Source organism: Cyprinodon tularosa, unplaced genomic scaffold (assembly GCF_016077235.1).
Source record: "Cyprinodon tularosa strain WSP-4 unplaced genomic scaffold, ASM1607723v1 ctg126, whole genome shotgun sequence".
NCBI classification, from domain to species: Eukaryota; Metazoa; Chordata; class Actinopteri; order Cyprinodontiformes; family Cyprinodontidae; genus Cyprinodon; species Cyprinodon tularosa.
The window spans coordinates 430661-448137 of NW_024038070.1; the positions used below are offsets into that span (position 1 = coordinate 430661).

General features: G+C 37.0%; 1 protein-coding gene across 1 annotated transcript; it reads left to right on the forward strand.

The window, feature by feature from the left end:
- Positions 1-231: 231 nt before the first annotated feature.
- On the forward strand, positions 232-8810 carry ankrd40 (ankyrin repeat domain 40). The gene is made up of 5 exons (XM_038276621.1): positions 232-742; positions 3813-3961; positions 4120-4758; positions 5037-5218; positions 7625-8810. Exons 1-5 carry the CDS (start codon positions 609-611, stop codon positions 7766-7768), a joined length of 1248 nt encoding a protein of 415 aa, XP_038132549.1. The 5' UTR covers positions 232-608; the 3' UTR covers positions 7769-8810.
- The last annotated feature ends 8667 nt before the right edge of the window (positions 8811-17477 follow it).

Consider the following 17477-nt stretch of genomic DNA (forward strand, 5'->3'; position numbering starts at 1 on the left):
TAAAAGATTCACTGTTTATGTTAAAAGTCAGACAGCCACAGGTGTTGGATAAATCAAACAATTATATTTTTCTTTGTGTTTTTACACTGGATTCATCTGTCAAGTCTACAAATAAATGGGACACATTTTATAAAGAGTAAGGGCAAAAACAAAAATGTATTTTGATGTAAAGTAGGAGAAAACGGAACTATTTGACAGGGCGCTGTTGTCACAGCCTAACTCTTCCGACCAGGGGGTGGTGTAACATCCTAACTCTTCCGACCAGGCGTTGGTTTGACGGAACACCGTCATTACTGTGTGATTGAATGACCCGTGGACAGTTGTAGTATAACACGAACTAACAGTGCATTTAAATGTTTAGGGTTTAACACAAAGAACGCTTCATAAACGAAGTGACTTTAGTCAAAAGCTATTCGCTGTCAGAGGTTAGCATCCCCGACCAAGCTAGCCACTAGTAGGTAAGGTTAGCTCGGTTAGCTAATGTTAGCTGACCACTCTGTCAGTGGAGCTGTGAGGACAGCAATATTTCACTGATAACTTAAAGCCAATTTATTTGCGAGTCATTGGCGACGTCATATGGTCCCACTCCGCGACCTGTCTCTGTCAAAATGTCCACAACTTCGTTGGATAAAGAATTACAGGAGCGGCTAAGAGAAGCATCTGCTATTGGGGATATCGACGAAGTGCGATCGCTTGTTGAGAGCGGCGTAAATGTCAATTCACAGAACGAGATCAACGGTTGGTAAGTGTTTCTGAAAAAACAAACAAACATCTGTTTGCGTCTGAATATTGGTGTCAGTTTAAAGGTTCGTGGGAATCAATGAGCCAAGTATGTTGGTACAGGGATAAAAACGGTCAGCCTTATCCTATTTGGCGACACTAATCCTGTTAACCGGTCAGCCTTGCCCTTTTATCTGCTTTGATCTGCTTTATCCAAATGCCTTTTTGTCACTTTGCATGTCGATGGTCAAACAGGTTTGTTGTTGCTTGCATGAACATGTATGACATCATATTCAGTTGACAGTATTTACTGTGAAACTTATTTAAATTCAATAAGCAAAATCCAGGGGTTTAGAAAGGTTCTAAATAGGTGTAGATCAAATATTATTATTCAAAATATTTATTTTAGTTTTCAAATCTATAATTTTACCTTTTAAATATCTGTTCGTGCAATGATCATAGCTTACAGCTAATGTAAACATAAGATTTAGTTACTTAGTAAATTTGGCTTCTTTAAAGTTAACTGCAGAGATTTCTGGACTCACACTTTTGGCTTCTGTTTGCTTTGGCTACACTCTATAATTTCGCTATGTGGTTTCAGCCAGACCACTTTCCAGTCAGGTAGAGCAATAACCAGGGGCTTAAACGCAGCTTTTGGTTCTTTTGCTGTGTGGGCAGGTGTTAGCTCCTTTCCAAAACTAAAATCATGATTTCCATAAAGCTTAACAGCAGAGCGAAGCAGGATGTATTCTAAAACTGCCTGGTAGATGGCTGCACTGACTTTTTGACTTGATAAAACATTGTTGACCAACACCAGCAGGGGATACGACTCTCAAAAACATATATAACTTTGGAAACTTCACATTGAACCCAGAGGATTGTGCCTTCCCTTTCTTCTTCCAAACTCTAGGACCTCGATTTCTAAACGATAAAAGGAAACTTTCACAACTGTCCAGTCCTTGTTTTTTCCTCTCTAGAACATAGGAAGAAATTCCTGATGTTTGTTGTGTACTGGTGGGATGTAGCAGTTAAAGCCAATGTCCTGGATATAATTTATGTCCAGTGGCACTTGACACACAGATTCAAGCTGCAGTTTGTATTGTAAATTTCCCCCCATGCTCTTGGATGTGCTGTGTGTCAGAAACCTCTCAAAGCTAGCCTAGTAAACTAGCCCCACCCGCCAGCGGCAAAAATAATTTTCGCCCACAAATTTGGTCTAGTCTCTATCAATGCCCCAGGCCCTAGAACTGGCAGGCCAATCACAACGCAGAGATGTGTTTTGAATTTCTGGATGCAAAGTGTAACCAGGATAAATTTTCATGTTGGATTCAGTTTATTTATTTTTTTTCCATTTTGTTTAACTTATTTAAAGATTTAATTAAAAATCCTCCTTTTCTTCAATTATCCTATACAAACCAAGCAAGAAAAATATTGTTCTCGCACGGTTTTGAAGTCACGTGACCGCTGCATGTCAGCGTCCCAAAGTAACAGCTGCCGCATATATGGCTGCTTATCAGCACCTTAGGTAGGAGACGCTGTCGGACTCTGTTATGTAGACGTGTGAGCATTCGACCGAACGTTGTAGCGATCACGGTTTGTCAAGAGGGAACTGGCCAGGTGTGTTACAGATTCCCAATCAAAGGAATTTGCTGCTGGGATAAATCATGGATTGTCTGGTATGCTGACCAGACTGGCGAGCTAACCAATAAGCAGATCCTAAAATACTACACCTTCTATCAAAGATAACTCTTCTAATTGGTTGGAGACATCCAGCCATAGAATCTTCACTCTGGACTGACCTGCTCCAGAAAGAATTGGATTATTTTATTTTATTTTTTCTTTCCTTTCTTCACCAGCATGAACTCTTAAGTTCCTTGGATTAAGGAAACATTCTGGACTTCTTCAACTGTTGATAACCTGTATATATTGTAAATATTAATACAATTCACCAATTTTGCACCATCTGATTGTCTCTTGTGTTTTACAATTTGCCACTTCCTCTAGCAGACGAACCTAATTTAAGAATTATTTGAATTTACTCTAACTTGGATTATTTATTTGATAATCCTAATATTTCAAAAATCTAATATAGGTTACAAAAGCGGACAGGGTTTTGAAGGCATGACGACAAACCTGCACAACGCTGGAGAAAGCACAAAAAGGAAGATGGCAACAACTATTGAACAGTTCTCGTTTGACTGAGCTTTGGAATCAGTTTTGGAAGGATTAGACTTGGGGTTTTCATTGAAACGTGAGCAGGAAGAGGCTCTACGCTCATTCATTTTTAAAACAACGGGGTATTCTCATCAACAATCTTCCGGTGTCTCATTCATCAGGGCCAGACTAAATTACACATTTAATCTCACATTTAGTCTTGTCTATCAGGCTATCTCAAAAGCTACAATGGTTATTATTGTTTGTGCACCTTGTCCTTCCCCTCATCTTTCAACAATCTCCTTAGACACATTACTTGTGTGGCTTGCCCTCCTTCTGGATGATGTCTGTTAATGAGTTGCACTGTCAAATCAGAGGTATCTCCCATAGTTGTGTAGGCCGGAGCATAGCATTTCTCTACTGAAGGATCTGTATAGCCAAGATTGGCAAAAATAATAAAATAGGCATAAAAATGTTAGGATTAAATTCTAAAATGTGCTTTGGAAAATAAAAACCATACCAATGTAAAAATATCTCTTAGTGCTATTTTACAAAATGAAAGATATTGATAAATCAAGCTATAAAGCATTATTTATAGCTTGATAAAAATGAATATCATTTGTCAAGCTTAGATTTTAATACAGAATGATTAAGAAACTTTTAATCAAATCAAATTAATGTCCCTTTAAAGAGAAGGTTTGAGATTAATATATATATATATATATGATCTAAGCTATATTTGTTGGATATTAAAACCTTCATCTTATAGTAGCAGCATGTTCATTTTAAACTCTCACACTTGGTTGTTGTCAGACATGATAAATGTAGCCATATTATTGGTAGTTATTGTTGATTGTTTTCTTACATTGTCTAACAAAGGTTCTATAGAGGATAAAAGAGTGGAATAAACCCTGTTGCTTTTCCAATCCTTTTTCCAGGACATGCCTGCACTGGGCTTGCAAGAGGAACCATAAGCACATAGTGTCCTACTTACTCAGTTGTGGAGCAGACAAAGAAATCCTCACAGCTAAAGAGGAGCTCGCCTCTCAGCTTACATCTAAACCAGAGATCAAGCGACTCTTAGGAGGTATGTCTTGTCACAATGATCCTGTTGTTTTATTTGTCATTTTTGGTATATTCAGCTAAAACCCATGGTATAATTTATTGAAAGCTGTTTGTTTAAGGTCTGTCTGTGTTATTATGTCAATTCTTTTGTCATTAATGTTCATCTCTGCACTTGAATAGTTGAGGTGGAGGAAGTGCCTGAGGTCAAGGAGTCCAACTTGCCATTTATCCCGAATTACCTGTCCAACCCACCCTTCATGTATTCCAAGATGGACAATAAGTCAGAGACGCTCCAAAACCAGCACCTCACACAGAACGGCTCAAGGGACTTCAGTGAAGACACGCAGAGCGATTCAGCCTCGCTTTCCTCCACTGAAGAGCTCCAGAAACCCCAGAGTGATGGACCCGCCCCTCCAACGAATCCAGTCGTCAATCACAGCCAACCTTCAGCTGCTGAGCTAGTTCCTGTGCCTGAGCAAAATGGCGTGTCATCCAGCACAACCTCTTCCCACAGTCACACTGTCGTCGACCGCACAGTGCCTATGGACCTCTCAGTCGAGCCTCATCTGGCCAACCACACCGACTACTCTCACGTGGTGGCCCACAATGGTACTGTGAGTTCACCTCCGTCAGCCTCACCTCACCCAGGCTTGGCTAGCAGTTGCGCGAGCCAGGTTCAAGCTCCAGTGGCCAGCCCCAACCCCACCATGAGCAGACAGCAGTCTATTCCACAACAGCTGAGCTACAACCAGGCCATCGGGTCCATGCCGGCATTTCAGCCTTTCTTCTTCACCAGCACCTTTCCCGTCAATGTACAAGGTGTGTTAGATCATGCTATGCACTTTACATAAATAGAGCAATTAAAAAACACTCACATGCAGCGTCCTACTTGTTGAAAGGCCCTCAGTAGATTTAACGTCACCCGCTTTAAACTATGGCTCCCTCCTAAAGAGACAGTTAGAGATAATTTTATCTGGTCTTTCTTTTAAAGGAGTATGATAAATTAGTGACTCACTTATTCTGATGTCCTTTGTCTTTTGTTGAATAATCCACATTATGTTTGTAGTAAAGAAGTATGTCTCATTCTTTCCTTCTAGAGCTGGTTCTGAAAGTTCGTATCCAAAACCCAAATGCCCGGGAGAACGACTTCATCGAAGTAGAACTGGATCGTCAGGAGCTCACCTACCGCTCCCTTCTGAGAGTCTGCTGCCGTGAGCTGGATATCAGTGCTGAGCATGTGGAGAAGATTCGCAAGCTGCCAAACACCTTGTTACGGAAGGTACAGAGAACACACATGCATTTTACCATGTGTCCAGTTGAATTTCTTGTTACTAGGGCTGGGCAATATGGTAAAAAAAAAAAATTTTTTTTTTATTTTTTTTTATTGATTTATTTTCCCTCCATTTTTTCATTTCTGAAACATAATTGAAGTATTAAAAAGAAAATCTATTGCGCAAAGTAACAAATATTTAGCCAGAAATAAAGAATTTTTAAAAAACATTTGTAAAAAAACTTAAATTTAAATACTCATAACATAAATCTTGTGCAAGTAGCCCAAATGTTCACCCAACAATAATCTTACTGACTTTATCATTAAAAAATGTACACCACGGAAGAGGATTAGGCCACTGAAAAAAAAAAAAAAAGTTAACTGATCGTTAAATTTTATTTCAGTATAATATGACAGAAAAGTCAGAAGACTGAAGGGGGGGGGGTGGAGTGGTCTCAGGTGAAAACTCCTAATAGCCTTTTATTTCCCAGTCCCAGTAGAAAGCATTATAAACCATTTATAACTTTATGTCAGCTGCTATTTTAGTCCTTTTTCTAAAAGTGAGGTTTTTTGTTTTTTATCATCCTACATTTAAATCCATTAAGTAGGTTTTAGGTTTCACTCTCTTTAAACGTATTTGTTTTAAATGTACCAAAATGGAATATTATTATTATTTCACTCAGCAAAATATGCTACTTTGAGTCAAATCCTGAGGAATATATTTATCTTTTGAAAATCTACCATTTATTTAATAAACTCATAGCTTTTATGTATTTTAGTTGCATTTTTGCAAACTGCACCCCATATATTTGCTAATCTGTAGGGCAACATTGATTTTTAATGCTTAAGGGATGAAAATCACTCATTTTATTGTTCATAAGTTTTAAGTGATATGCATGTGTATTAATATTTTTGGAGGAAAGAAAATCAAATTCTCTTAGATTTTCATTTAGAAAAATCTAATTCAGATCAAAAGGACACATATCTTTAGATTTTATCCTATTAGATTATATTATTAATTCTTTTTCTTCTATTAGGTGTTTTTTTATGTTTACATTTTCATAAGTCAGAGCAACCATCACCTTTTCTCTGTCTTAGTCAGAACCATTCATGGCACAGGGATAAATCAACATACAACATAATCCTGCAGAAATGAAGCTAATCTCTCCAAGTGGCTGTTGTGGAAATAGAGAATTTGGTTTGACTAAAACCTGTGCACATTTTACTTCTACTGAGTCAGACCATGTTTGGATCCTTTCTCTCTCTCTGGATTTGCTTAAGTTTTCATCTCCAGGTCCTTCCATAACATTATGGAACATGGTGACAGCAGGAAATCAACAAAAAGAGAACCGTCCTGTTTTTAAACAATCACAGGCCTGATAATAAACGTTTTGTTTTTCCAATCCTGAAGCCGACATAGGAAAAGGTAGTTGCTGCTGAGTTTTTTTTTTTTCTTTTACAACGATAATTTTCTGTTGACATATTTAAGATTGGTTCTAATTTGATCAGAAATTATTATACTGTCACTAAAACAATCATATTTTAGTGAAAGCCCACCAGGCTGTACATTATTTCCCTCTTTAAACATTTTCCTATAGATAAAAGTCATGTCAAGAAAGTCAGTCTGTCAGTAAGCATTTTCTTCAAGGCAAGATGTAGAAATGAATCTAATGATAGAGTTGTTTTAGACTCCAAACTGCATGGTATATTTTTAGGTTAAAAATGTGCGTCTTCATCATAAACATTAAATCTTTTCATCATCACATTTAGATTGAACAGCCTGTCGGGTTATTAATGTTAGATTACTAAGATTTAAAAATGTAACTAAACTAAAAACTAAAGGAACTGTGCTGCAGGTTTGGGATGTTTAAATTTATAGTTTCTTCATTTAACAATTTACAACCTAAAATAGTAGAATGTTTGCAGTGTTTTTATTTTTTATTTTTGGCAATGCATTCAAAATATATTGAAATTATGTTTATATTAATCATCTTTGCTGAAGGTTGCTTTATAAAGATAATAGTTTTAAATTCAACAGTAAATGGGGATTACATGATTTTCCTCATTTATATATAAAAACATATTTTCCAAACTTTTATTTGAATGAAAAAGTTAATAGTGAAAGACTGGCTGCTTTCTAATGTGTTTGTAGTTGTTTAGGGAGTTTTCTGGTTTTTTTTTGTTTTGTTTTATTCACTATTGTTGAGCATCACTTTGAGTTGAGTAGTGGGCTGTTCAGTTGTTTTTTTTTTGCTGTCAACAGTGATACATCATGCAATGCTTTAGTGTGTAAATCCAATGCCCCAACATTTTTAGCTTTTTGAAGATTTAAATAATTTTCAAAAGACCATTTTAGTTATACAAGTTAAATTGGAGGTAGAATTTTGTGCATTTGACTTTGTCTTTCCTATCCAGGACAAGGACGTGGCTCGGCTGCAGGACTTTCAGGAGCTGGAGGTTGTGCTGGAGAAAGCAGAAGGCCTGTCCCTTTTCTCTGGAACCGGGAGCCTAACAGACAGACCCTGCTACAACATGAAGGCTTCTCGCCTCACTTACTGAAATCCACCGTGATCCTGACGGCTCTCAGTGACAGGCTTCTGTAGCTTCCCTCAAGCAACCTCAGATAGTGGCCCTGCCCAGCGCCTTTGTTCCAGCTTTGCTCCAGCTTTGATGTTTTACCAATATTCCTGCTGGGATTTGTTTGTTCTACTGTAGCTATTGTCCTCCTTCTGTCCTCTTCTGGGCCTTCTGCTGCTTTAGTGTACCCAAATCAATTCGAAGCAAAACCTGGTGCATGGTATCTTCGGAATATATGTGCAAAGTGTTGCACCCCCTTGTTCTTCTTTGTTTTGTTTTTTTAAGATCTCCCACTGCACCTTGTGCCAAGGCCCGAGTGGGTCAATTGAGGGGAAGCTGATGTGTCTTCCTAACGGGCTGAACTCTGCAATCGCCTTATAAGGACAAGTTTCTACTCTGGCTGTGAGCTTAAGAACTGGCTAAGAGGACATCAGGAAGGATTGACACAACTTTTTCTAATCAGATCATCATCAGATGATCACGGTTCATCACAGTTAGAGCACAGTGGAGCAGATAGCAACTTTAGGTTCTAAAAAAGCGATCTATGGAAGGATGTGAAATAGTTTTGGTTGTGAAAACACACTCCTCTGATAAACCGTAGTGTCTTCTCACAGACGTTATCCGTTATTAGCCAAATTAGAGCAAGGTTTATCTCATATCCTCTAACATTTAAGTATGGGTGGTGCATTTGTTGGCTGCAAATCAAACTTTGTTTTTACATGTATCCTCGTGGATAGAGACATTTTAGATAAACAGATTTAGAAAATCATAAAGCTGTGCACTGTGGTAAAATTCTCTCGCACATAAACACTACATAGCTTTTTTTTTACCTTATTTTCAGCAGCCATCTAATGTGAAGAGTAATATTAAAGTCTTGTTGGTCTTTGATGGCAGATCAGAGCCATATCTAGTGGCAAAGCTGGTGTTGTGAGGTTCCAACTTAAATGTTTGTAATCAAGCCTTTTGTTAAACATATTTGCAATTGCTGTTCACTTTGAGAATCGAGACCAAAAAAAAAGAAAAACTGAACCAGCCAGACATCAATTTCACCAACGTATCACTGCTTTATAGGAATGTAGCTTTGTTTTATTTTTTTTCCTTTCCGATGGAAAAGAAAAATGGAGAGATAAGTCGTTTTTAATGTAATAGTTAAAGACCAGAATATTATATTACAAGGCTACGGTTTGCTATTCAAAGCCACAGTGTGATTCCTTTTTCTTTAAATTATTATTTGGAAAATAACATTTGCCTTTGACACTTTTTTATAGCTTGACAATTTAAAAAAAAATAACTCTTTGACTAAAATACATATTTTCTGCAGAGGCTTATGTTAGGTGGCGGTGTCGTCTACGCTGCTTATGTTAACATTTTACTGGGACTCCTCGATGAAGTAGACACTAAACATGTCTTACAATCAAAGTCTTACCTTATGGTGAGAGTTTCTTGCTCTGAGTATACTTGAGCCTCTAACTCCTTTTTAATTTGGTTTTAGGTAATGTGTGAGTGTTTTAACTAGGTTAGGCACTGGTAAGGTACCTGCTTAAAAAAAAAAAAAAATCTGTTGTCCACGGGTTTCCCCACCGATGATGGAAAATTACTGAAAGGCTTTTTCTGAACTGCAATGTGAAGGAAGAGGAATTTCTTTCAGTCAAAAGAGCAGGACAACCTAAGGAGTCGTGCCTTGAGTGATGACGAACTGAAGCTTGAAACAATGAAGCAGATGTAAACCCGGACAGACATTGTTCCCTGAGTGAAGTGTGTGAAAAGGGATGCCTATGTTTGTATTTGTTGGATTCCCGTTGTTTGAAAACCAGAGAACAGTTTGAAAGGTTCAGTGAAAGGTTCTCTTTTGAACAAAAACCAAGACACTAAGACGATTATCTCAATTTGCCCACCGGACTGGGGGAAATACCTATGCATCCAGAGTGATATTTTTATATGCAATAGGACCTGTATACATGTACCTGTGTACAAATAATCTAACAATAGGCACTGTTATAATGGTGTTTTTGTTCTGGAAACTTCTAACTGTTCTTTGATAAAGCATGTTAAATGAAGCACTTTTTCCTCATCCTTCATGTTGAATCAACCATGTCTCTGTTTTCATGCTGCTAAGCCATTGTATAACATCGTATAGAATACTTCTGTTTTTTTTATAGCTTGTTTTTTCCCCTTCTATTCTACCAGAAGATCTAGTTTATATTCGAATAACTCTTTACAAAGTGCTATATTTTTACAGCACTACAGAGTTTTAGTTAAGTAAGGACACAGTTCTCGAACAGCTGACTGGAGATTAACGGCATGCATTTGCATAGCAAACCACTGTTGTGTTATTATGTAATGATCTTACTGAACATGAGGTTTTGTTATGTTCCATCTCTGATTTAAATTACACAAACACCTCCTTCCTTTCAGTCACATAGTCACTGCTCTATTTGTGTTCAATGGGTGACCAGATGTCCAGGCACTGCAGTCTGCAGGGCACAAATAATACAAAATCTACACAGAGGACCCAAAATCTTCCCTCATGAAAAACTATGGGTCTACCGGCCTTGCTGTGTGCTGTTGCATGTCTAGACTAAGCTGGGGGATAAGCGGAGTCCTGCTGAGACTGGACGTGTCCCTCTCCTTTGTTTGGAAATGAGAAACTTGTAATAAGCTTAACATGACTGGCCATAACTCCTTCATTGTCTTCACACACCTCCAAGACAGGCGGGATCCTCAAGAGCTGTCCATGTGTGGGCCATTCTAAGAATATAAACCTACTTATTGCAGAAAATTAAGCTTGAATAAAAAATCTATCAATTTGGATTATGCTTTATACAAGAAAACTATAATTTTGAGAAAAATATTTAGATCTATATATGTCATATAACTGGATTAACTTTAAGGAAAAAGAAAAAAAAACTTGTCGACACAATTTGACGAATTAATTTGAAAAGAAGCAGATAATAATAGGGAATGAAGGGGTCATTTTTACAATGCCCAAGCAAACATTTCTTTAGCCTTGGAAGTGGAGCACTTTGTGTCAAGAGAGACCAAACCGCACAAAGGTTTGAAAAAACAAGATAGACTAGAAGTGGTCTAGCCCTAAAACTACATGAAGTTTCAAAACTAGACCACTTCACATTTCTATTATAGATAGGGCTAAAGCATTCTTCCTAGTCATAATTACGATACTCCTAGTCAGAATCATATTTTAGATATCACTAATTACATTTCTACCAGTAGAAATAAAAATTTAAGTTCTCTGGAATCAAATTTATACTAGTAAGACCTACATTTAAGATGTCTACGAATCTTTACTTATTTTAGGTGGTCATTTTAACATATATTTGTTTGTATTTCAGATATCTTTAATGTCCTTTCAGATATTTGAACTGTAATTCTTACTAGGACAAATGACGTCACTTTTCTCCATTTATGTGTATTTGGCCGGTACTTTAAGACATCCGAAATGACATTACTCCTGTCTGAAATAAACATTCTGGATTTCTACAAATTAATTTCAGATATCTATAAATCTTTACTTATTTTAGTTGGCCGTTTTATTATATATTTGTTTGTATTTCAGATATATTTAATAGTATTCTTCCTATCTAAAATAAACATTTCAGATATCTGAAATGTAATTCTTACTAGGACAAATGACGTCACCTTTCCCCGTTCTCGCAATTATGAGATCCTGATCTCAATATAAGGAGATTTTATCTCGTAATTACTCATAAGTATAAGACAATATTTCATATTTAGGAGATCAGGAAGGACAGAGGATAAAAGAGAGCACATACAGTTAGTCACAGTCAGTTAGTCAAACATCTATAAAGAAAGGTGGGTTCAGGCTTTGGGAATTGGAAAAAAGCAACAAAAAGACGGAGGGTTTTCAATACATGCGAAATCTGATAAGCATGAGCAAACAAATATAGCATGGAGGGACTACCAAAGGGCTGTGAAAGCTAGAAAAAACATAGGAAAATATGTTTCACCAGGAACACAGTAAACAGGTAAAAGAAAACAACCAGTATATTAAAATAATTCACAGCTGGACAAAACATAGCATAGAGTGGACACAATGAATCTGAGTAATCAAATAACAGAGGAAATTTCAGGGAAATTCTGGAAACAGTTGCAAATCACAATGCAGTTGTTAAATACAGACTAACAGCCATTCACAACGCAAAGTACACAAGCAAGACAATTAAGAATTACGTTCTGAATTGTTTGGCAAAAATGGTCCGTTCTGAACTAATTGAAGAAGTAAAAAGCAGTCAGTACTTCAACATCATTGCAGATTGGCCTAATTGCAGTGTCTCAAAACAGGAGTATATTTTATTAGTTTTATTACATCTTCTTTTTTTTTCATTCTTCTTTCTGTGCCCCCATTCAAAAAAACAGTGGACCCATCTTGGCGCCACGGGAATTTTTTACTCAATGTTGTTGATTCGGCCAGCAAAAATGACTGATTCTGATCGGGTGAATGTTGTGCATTTAATGGAAAAAAAGAAGCCATTGTTAGAGATGGCAAATGAACTGCCAGCAGATTAAGAGGGCAGAGAATTTCCAAATTATCTAACCAATTCTACCTCCCACAATGGACGGGGAAAATTGTTAGGGACCGGCTAATATACAGTAGTTGAAAAAATGCCGTATTTTTTCTGCCTCGCTTGCTGTTCTCCTATCAAGTGGAGAAAAGATCAACAAGTGCAATAAATTCAATAGATGGAATGAAAATATCCAACATAAAAAACAAAGAGTTTTATGACAGATTTCCAAGGCATTAAAGAAACTGTGCACACAAACATTGCTATTGGAACCTGAAACATATTTTCCTATCTCTACCTGTGACTGGCTGGAAGAGAGCAGGCCTTCAGTAAAATTAAAATAATAATAAAAACTGCCTGGGCTCTTGGACGACCCAGGAAAGGTTCAATGGTCTGGCAATGCTGTCTATAGAGCATGAGCTTGCCAAGAAATTAGACTTTAAAGACATCATAAATGACTTTAACCCTAAAAAAAGTTCACAGTTTGTCATTTGGAGACCAAGTCTAACCACATTGATGAAGTGAAGTCATCTAACATTTGTTTTGAGGGCAAAACAAAATAAAAAATTCTGTAAACAGCAGATTATTGAATAAAATAATAGGCAAAGGGGAATGAAGTACGTAGTTAAGTTGATTTTTGTGTCTGCGGGCGGGGGGTGGACTATGCTCGATTAATTAGCTTGATAAGTTATAGAGACGCCGAAAGAGTTTTGGGAACAGACAGCTTTGTGGTCAGTTACAGTATGTCCATCATTTGCCTTTAACTCTGACCTGCTTAATGCTTGAATTTTAACTTTATACAACTTTTTGCTTTGATATAGGCTAAAATTACTTACTTTTAGAGAAGGTAGGGTTTTCTGGTGAAGGGCCTGTCCCATTACACCCCCTACTGACTGTGACTGAGCAGTTGCACTGCAAAAACAATCTAGAAATACTGTAAGTAAAAAATTCTTAAATTAAGTGTATTCACCCTTAATTTGAGTAGGTAAATGAGATAGTTTGCCAATGGAATGGGTAATTTTACCGTTAAAATAAGATAATTAGATAATATGCACTTGTAATAAGACAATGCAATTGTGTTTTCTTATTTTAAGTGTAAATTGTCTTGTTACATTGGCAAAATGTCGCTTTTACCTCATCGTTCATGAACAAATGCACTTATTTTAAGAAAAAAATACTTATCTAGATTTAGATTTTTTGCAGTGGTAACTTTTGATGGATAGTTTATCCATGGTGAGTGGTCTCACTTAGGAATGGTTGATGGATGGTTGATGGGACAGGTTTTGTGAATGAAACGGTGCCCAGCTTGAAATAGCCCCTGTGTGTTGCTGAAAGTGTGCATTGATGATCTTCTGCCTCCATTTATCTGTTTACAACAGTTTGTTGAATTCATGTTAATGTGTATTTAAAGACATTTCAATTAGTGGGAAAATTGCAGGGGGGAAATAAAAAAAAAAGTCTAATCAACCAAAACTTTCACGACTCCTATGCAATACCTCCGTGTACCCCCTAGGGGTTGCAGACACCCTGTTGAAGACCTCCGCTATAAGACATTAAAATTGAACTTGTTGGCTTACATGCACAGGTTTATCTGTAGCATCTCATTACCATGGTGGCAGCATCTTGCTGTGGGGGGTGCTTTAGTTTGTTTGGGTCGAAGCTGACAGGAAGATAGATAGAGCAAGTTAATCGAGGAAAACCTTTCAGACACTAAAATATTCGAGGCATGGGAGGGAGGTGGCCTTCCTGCAGGATAGGAAACATGCATACAGGACTACAAAATATAGATTTAGATCAAAACATATTTATGTTATGCTTTTTATTTGATCAGAAAAAAAAATCTGTGTCTAGAAGGGCAAAGCTGATTGAGAGCACCACAGTAAAAAGAAACAGTTACAGTTTATTGAGGTGTTGGGGCTCAAAAGAAATGCATCTTCATATTTTATTTGTAAAAAAAAGAAAGAAAAAACTGTAGCGTTTTCCTTTTTGTATGCACTGACTTGTGCTGGTCCATTTCCTAAAATCTAGAACCAATATGTCATGGCTTGTGCCTGCAGAATGTCAAAACCCAGCTCAGGGAGCACAGTAGTTTTTTTCATGGTGCTGTAAATGAGAGATCCTTGAACAGATATTTTAACCACATATTATTCCGCATCATGAAACTGCAATAAACTCTGAATATACTTACTGTTTGAGCTGCTGTGGCTCACAAACATGGTAAGTCTGCAAGAAAGAAGGTCAAAGTCAAGGTCTGATTTCAGACAATGCATGACTGAAGGCTGACAGAGTGGCCCCTGTGTGGGGTCCTGCATGTAGCTTGATTCAATATGCTACATCCCCTTTAGCCTCAGTGCTGACAATGCTGGGAATGCAGGGTCTTGACTCAAGACCCTGCATTCCCAGCTCAAGACTCTTGAGGGGTGAGGGTATAGGGTGGGGGGCCTAACGGTTGTGGGGGACAAGTTGGTGAGCATAAAGTGAAAACACAGCTTGACTGTTTGCACATTTGAAACCAATTAAACTTGTATGTTTGTGAGCATGCCCACTCTCCTGTAACAGAATATTAGTAATAATTAGTGATTTGAATTAGCTGCAAGATAAATAGACGTCACCATCTTTGCTGTAGTTCCCATATTTCCTTTTAATATCTATAGATGTGTAGTCTGTTTAAATGTAAATTTCCTCACAGACAACAGGGACCAGACAGAGACGGCAGGGTTTGGTCTGAACAGCTCTGGGCCTCATTAGACGCAGCAGGGGATCGGCTTGGGAAGCACAGAATCCATATGTTCAACTGTAACCCTTCATAAACGCACTAACAAGTTTTTAACTTAAAAACATTAACATACATTTAAATGTCTTTTCCATCCTCTCACTGGTTTCCCTCATAGTATCTTTCATGCTATGTTTTAAACTATAAAACAATTTGTTATATCAGTAAATACAAAATGCTTTTCTCCAATAAGGATAATAAATATTAAAGAGCAATGCTGCAAACACACAATGTACACCTTAGAAAAGTGTATAAAAATAACTGGTAGGAAAATGAAACAACAATAGTATTGTACTTTACAGTGTTTTTTATAATATAATACTCTGTATCTGGAGAGTAAAAAAATCAATAACAGCTGTGCACATATTTTACAGTAATTGATATGGTGAAAAAAAGTAGCAAAACCAGAGATGTGCAAAGAAAAAAAATTAAATGACAGCAGCATGTTATTTAAGTGACTAAGACAGAAACTGAAAAATCAGCATGAACATAACTTATTGAGGTTGTTGGGAACAGTGGTGGTTAAAAAGTCTTAAAGCTGCCGGGAGGAAGGATCTGTGATAACGCTCTCTGGTGCATTTAGGGTGCAGCAGTAGAGTTGGGTGTGTATGAGCTTTTACTTTGATTTCTCTTAGTTTATTTATTTTATTTTTCTTTGCAATCTACCTATGGTTGCCATTTTTGGTCAGTCTTGTTCAATCAAGTGAGGCCTGCAGATGATGTTGTCAGTGTGACGACCCGCTGAGTGAGACTGATGTAATCTCCCATGTGACACTACAAAAGGTAATAGGTGAAATTCTGCCTTTGGTGCTATTCTGGCTTAGGAGCCATTTCAGAAAGTCAGGACTCTTGGGAAGGTTAAATGCTGTTTCATGTTTTTCTTTTTGTGGGTAATAGCCTTTAAAGAGAATTTACTGAAAACCCAAATAGATTTTTGACCCCTTAAAGACTGACAGAGACCATTGACTATATTTTTATTTAGGTGCTATTTAAATTATTACTTGATTCTTAAGCTCCAGTTGTTATTAGACCTGGATTTATCTTGTGAAATTGAACTCACTTTTGTTTCTTAATAGGATCAACATTTTTTCTTCCCTAATACAAATACATATTTTAAATGAGCCTTTAAGATAATCTTATCTGTTATACCGCACATATATAAAAAAGTTTTTTTTAAACGTATTTATCTTTTGTTTTGTTAAAAAAAAAAAAAAAAAAGCTGAGGGATTCACCGCCAGCTGTTTGTTTTGAAGCTTTCTCTTCCCGGAATCACATTTTGTGGAACAACACCGCTATTAACAGCATGACTTCAAGTTGTCTGCACTACTTGTGACTCCTTGCATGTCAATATTGTGCTCTCAGCAGATGGTGTCTGTAGTACTATAGGCTACTTTTATACTTAAAGTTGATACTTTCTGTAGCAGGTTTCAATGAAATCAGACAAACTTCAGAAATAAAAACGCAGCTGTACTGCATAGCCACTAAAAATTGATAAATTAGCAATGAGTTTCTGTTCACATACAAATGTACTACTGTGTATGGAAATCTATCATTGTCAAAAATCCTGCTCTAGTGGTAATATTGTAAGTGGTATAGGTTTCAAGTATTTCAAGTAAGGACACTGCAATATTTACCATGCTTTACGCTAATACAGAGTGACAATTTTGTTTTGTTGGTCAATCATCTTGTTTAAAAGGGGCAAAACCAACATCTTCTCTGCAATGCTGAACACCACTGACTGACATGAAAAATGCATTCCTTAAAAGGATTTTTAGGACTTTTAAAGATGTTTTTACTTATTGGAAAGAATAATTCCATGTTTGCTTGTTTTTGTTTTTTCAGACATATTGAAACTGAGGAACTAAAGTCTACCATAAATCCATCCATTTGGGTTTGCATATAAATATGTAGGTATAATGCTGCATTTGACTTTCCTTGCATATCCTTGCTTAGAGCTATAAGCAACATCACACCCTTCTTTGAGACTTGAAGTTGGAAAGCTAATTTATTGTTTCTATTTTTCTCTCTCTATTGATTGGATTAGATACAAACCCTCAGAGGAGCTTAGCTGTTTCGATCATTTCATTTAAAGGGCAACATTCATTACATTCTGTACGGGTGCAGACATATTTGATGTTGAACTCTGGAATGCGCGACCAGGTCCTAGTTGAATGATCAACATATTGGGGGTTATTTTTTGTTTGTTTGTTTTAAGTCTAGAGGCTTCGAAATTCTGAATCTTAAAAATAAAATTACACCCTAAGTATAGCGTAGTAAACTAGCCCCACCCACCAGCGGCCAAAATCATTTTTGCCTTTGAGTTTGGTCTAGCCTCAATCAATGCCCCAGGCCCTAGAATTGGCCCAATCACAACGCA

What these genes read in the sequence shown, in the direction of transcription:
- ankrd40 (XM_038276621.1), top strand. Translation starts at nt 609, where the DNA reads ATGTCCACAACTTCGTTGGATAAAGAATTACAGGAGCGGCTAAGAGAA. An exon ending in GATCAAGCGACTCTTAGGAG is followed by an intron (nt 3,962 to 4,119) that starts GTATGTCTTGTC and finishes GCACTTGAATAG; the next exon opens with TTGAGGTGGAGGAAGTGCCT. An exon ending in CAAACACCTTGTTACGGAAG is followed by an intron (nt 5,219 to 7,624) that starts GTACAGAGAACA and finishes TTTCCTATCCAG; the next exon opens with GACAAGGACGTGGCTCGGCT.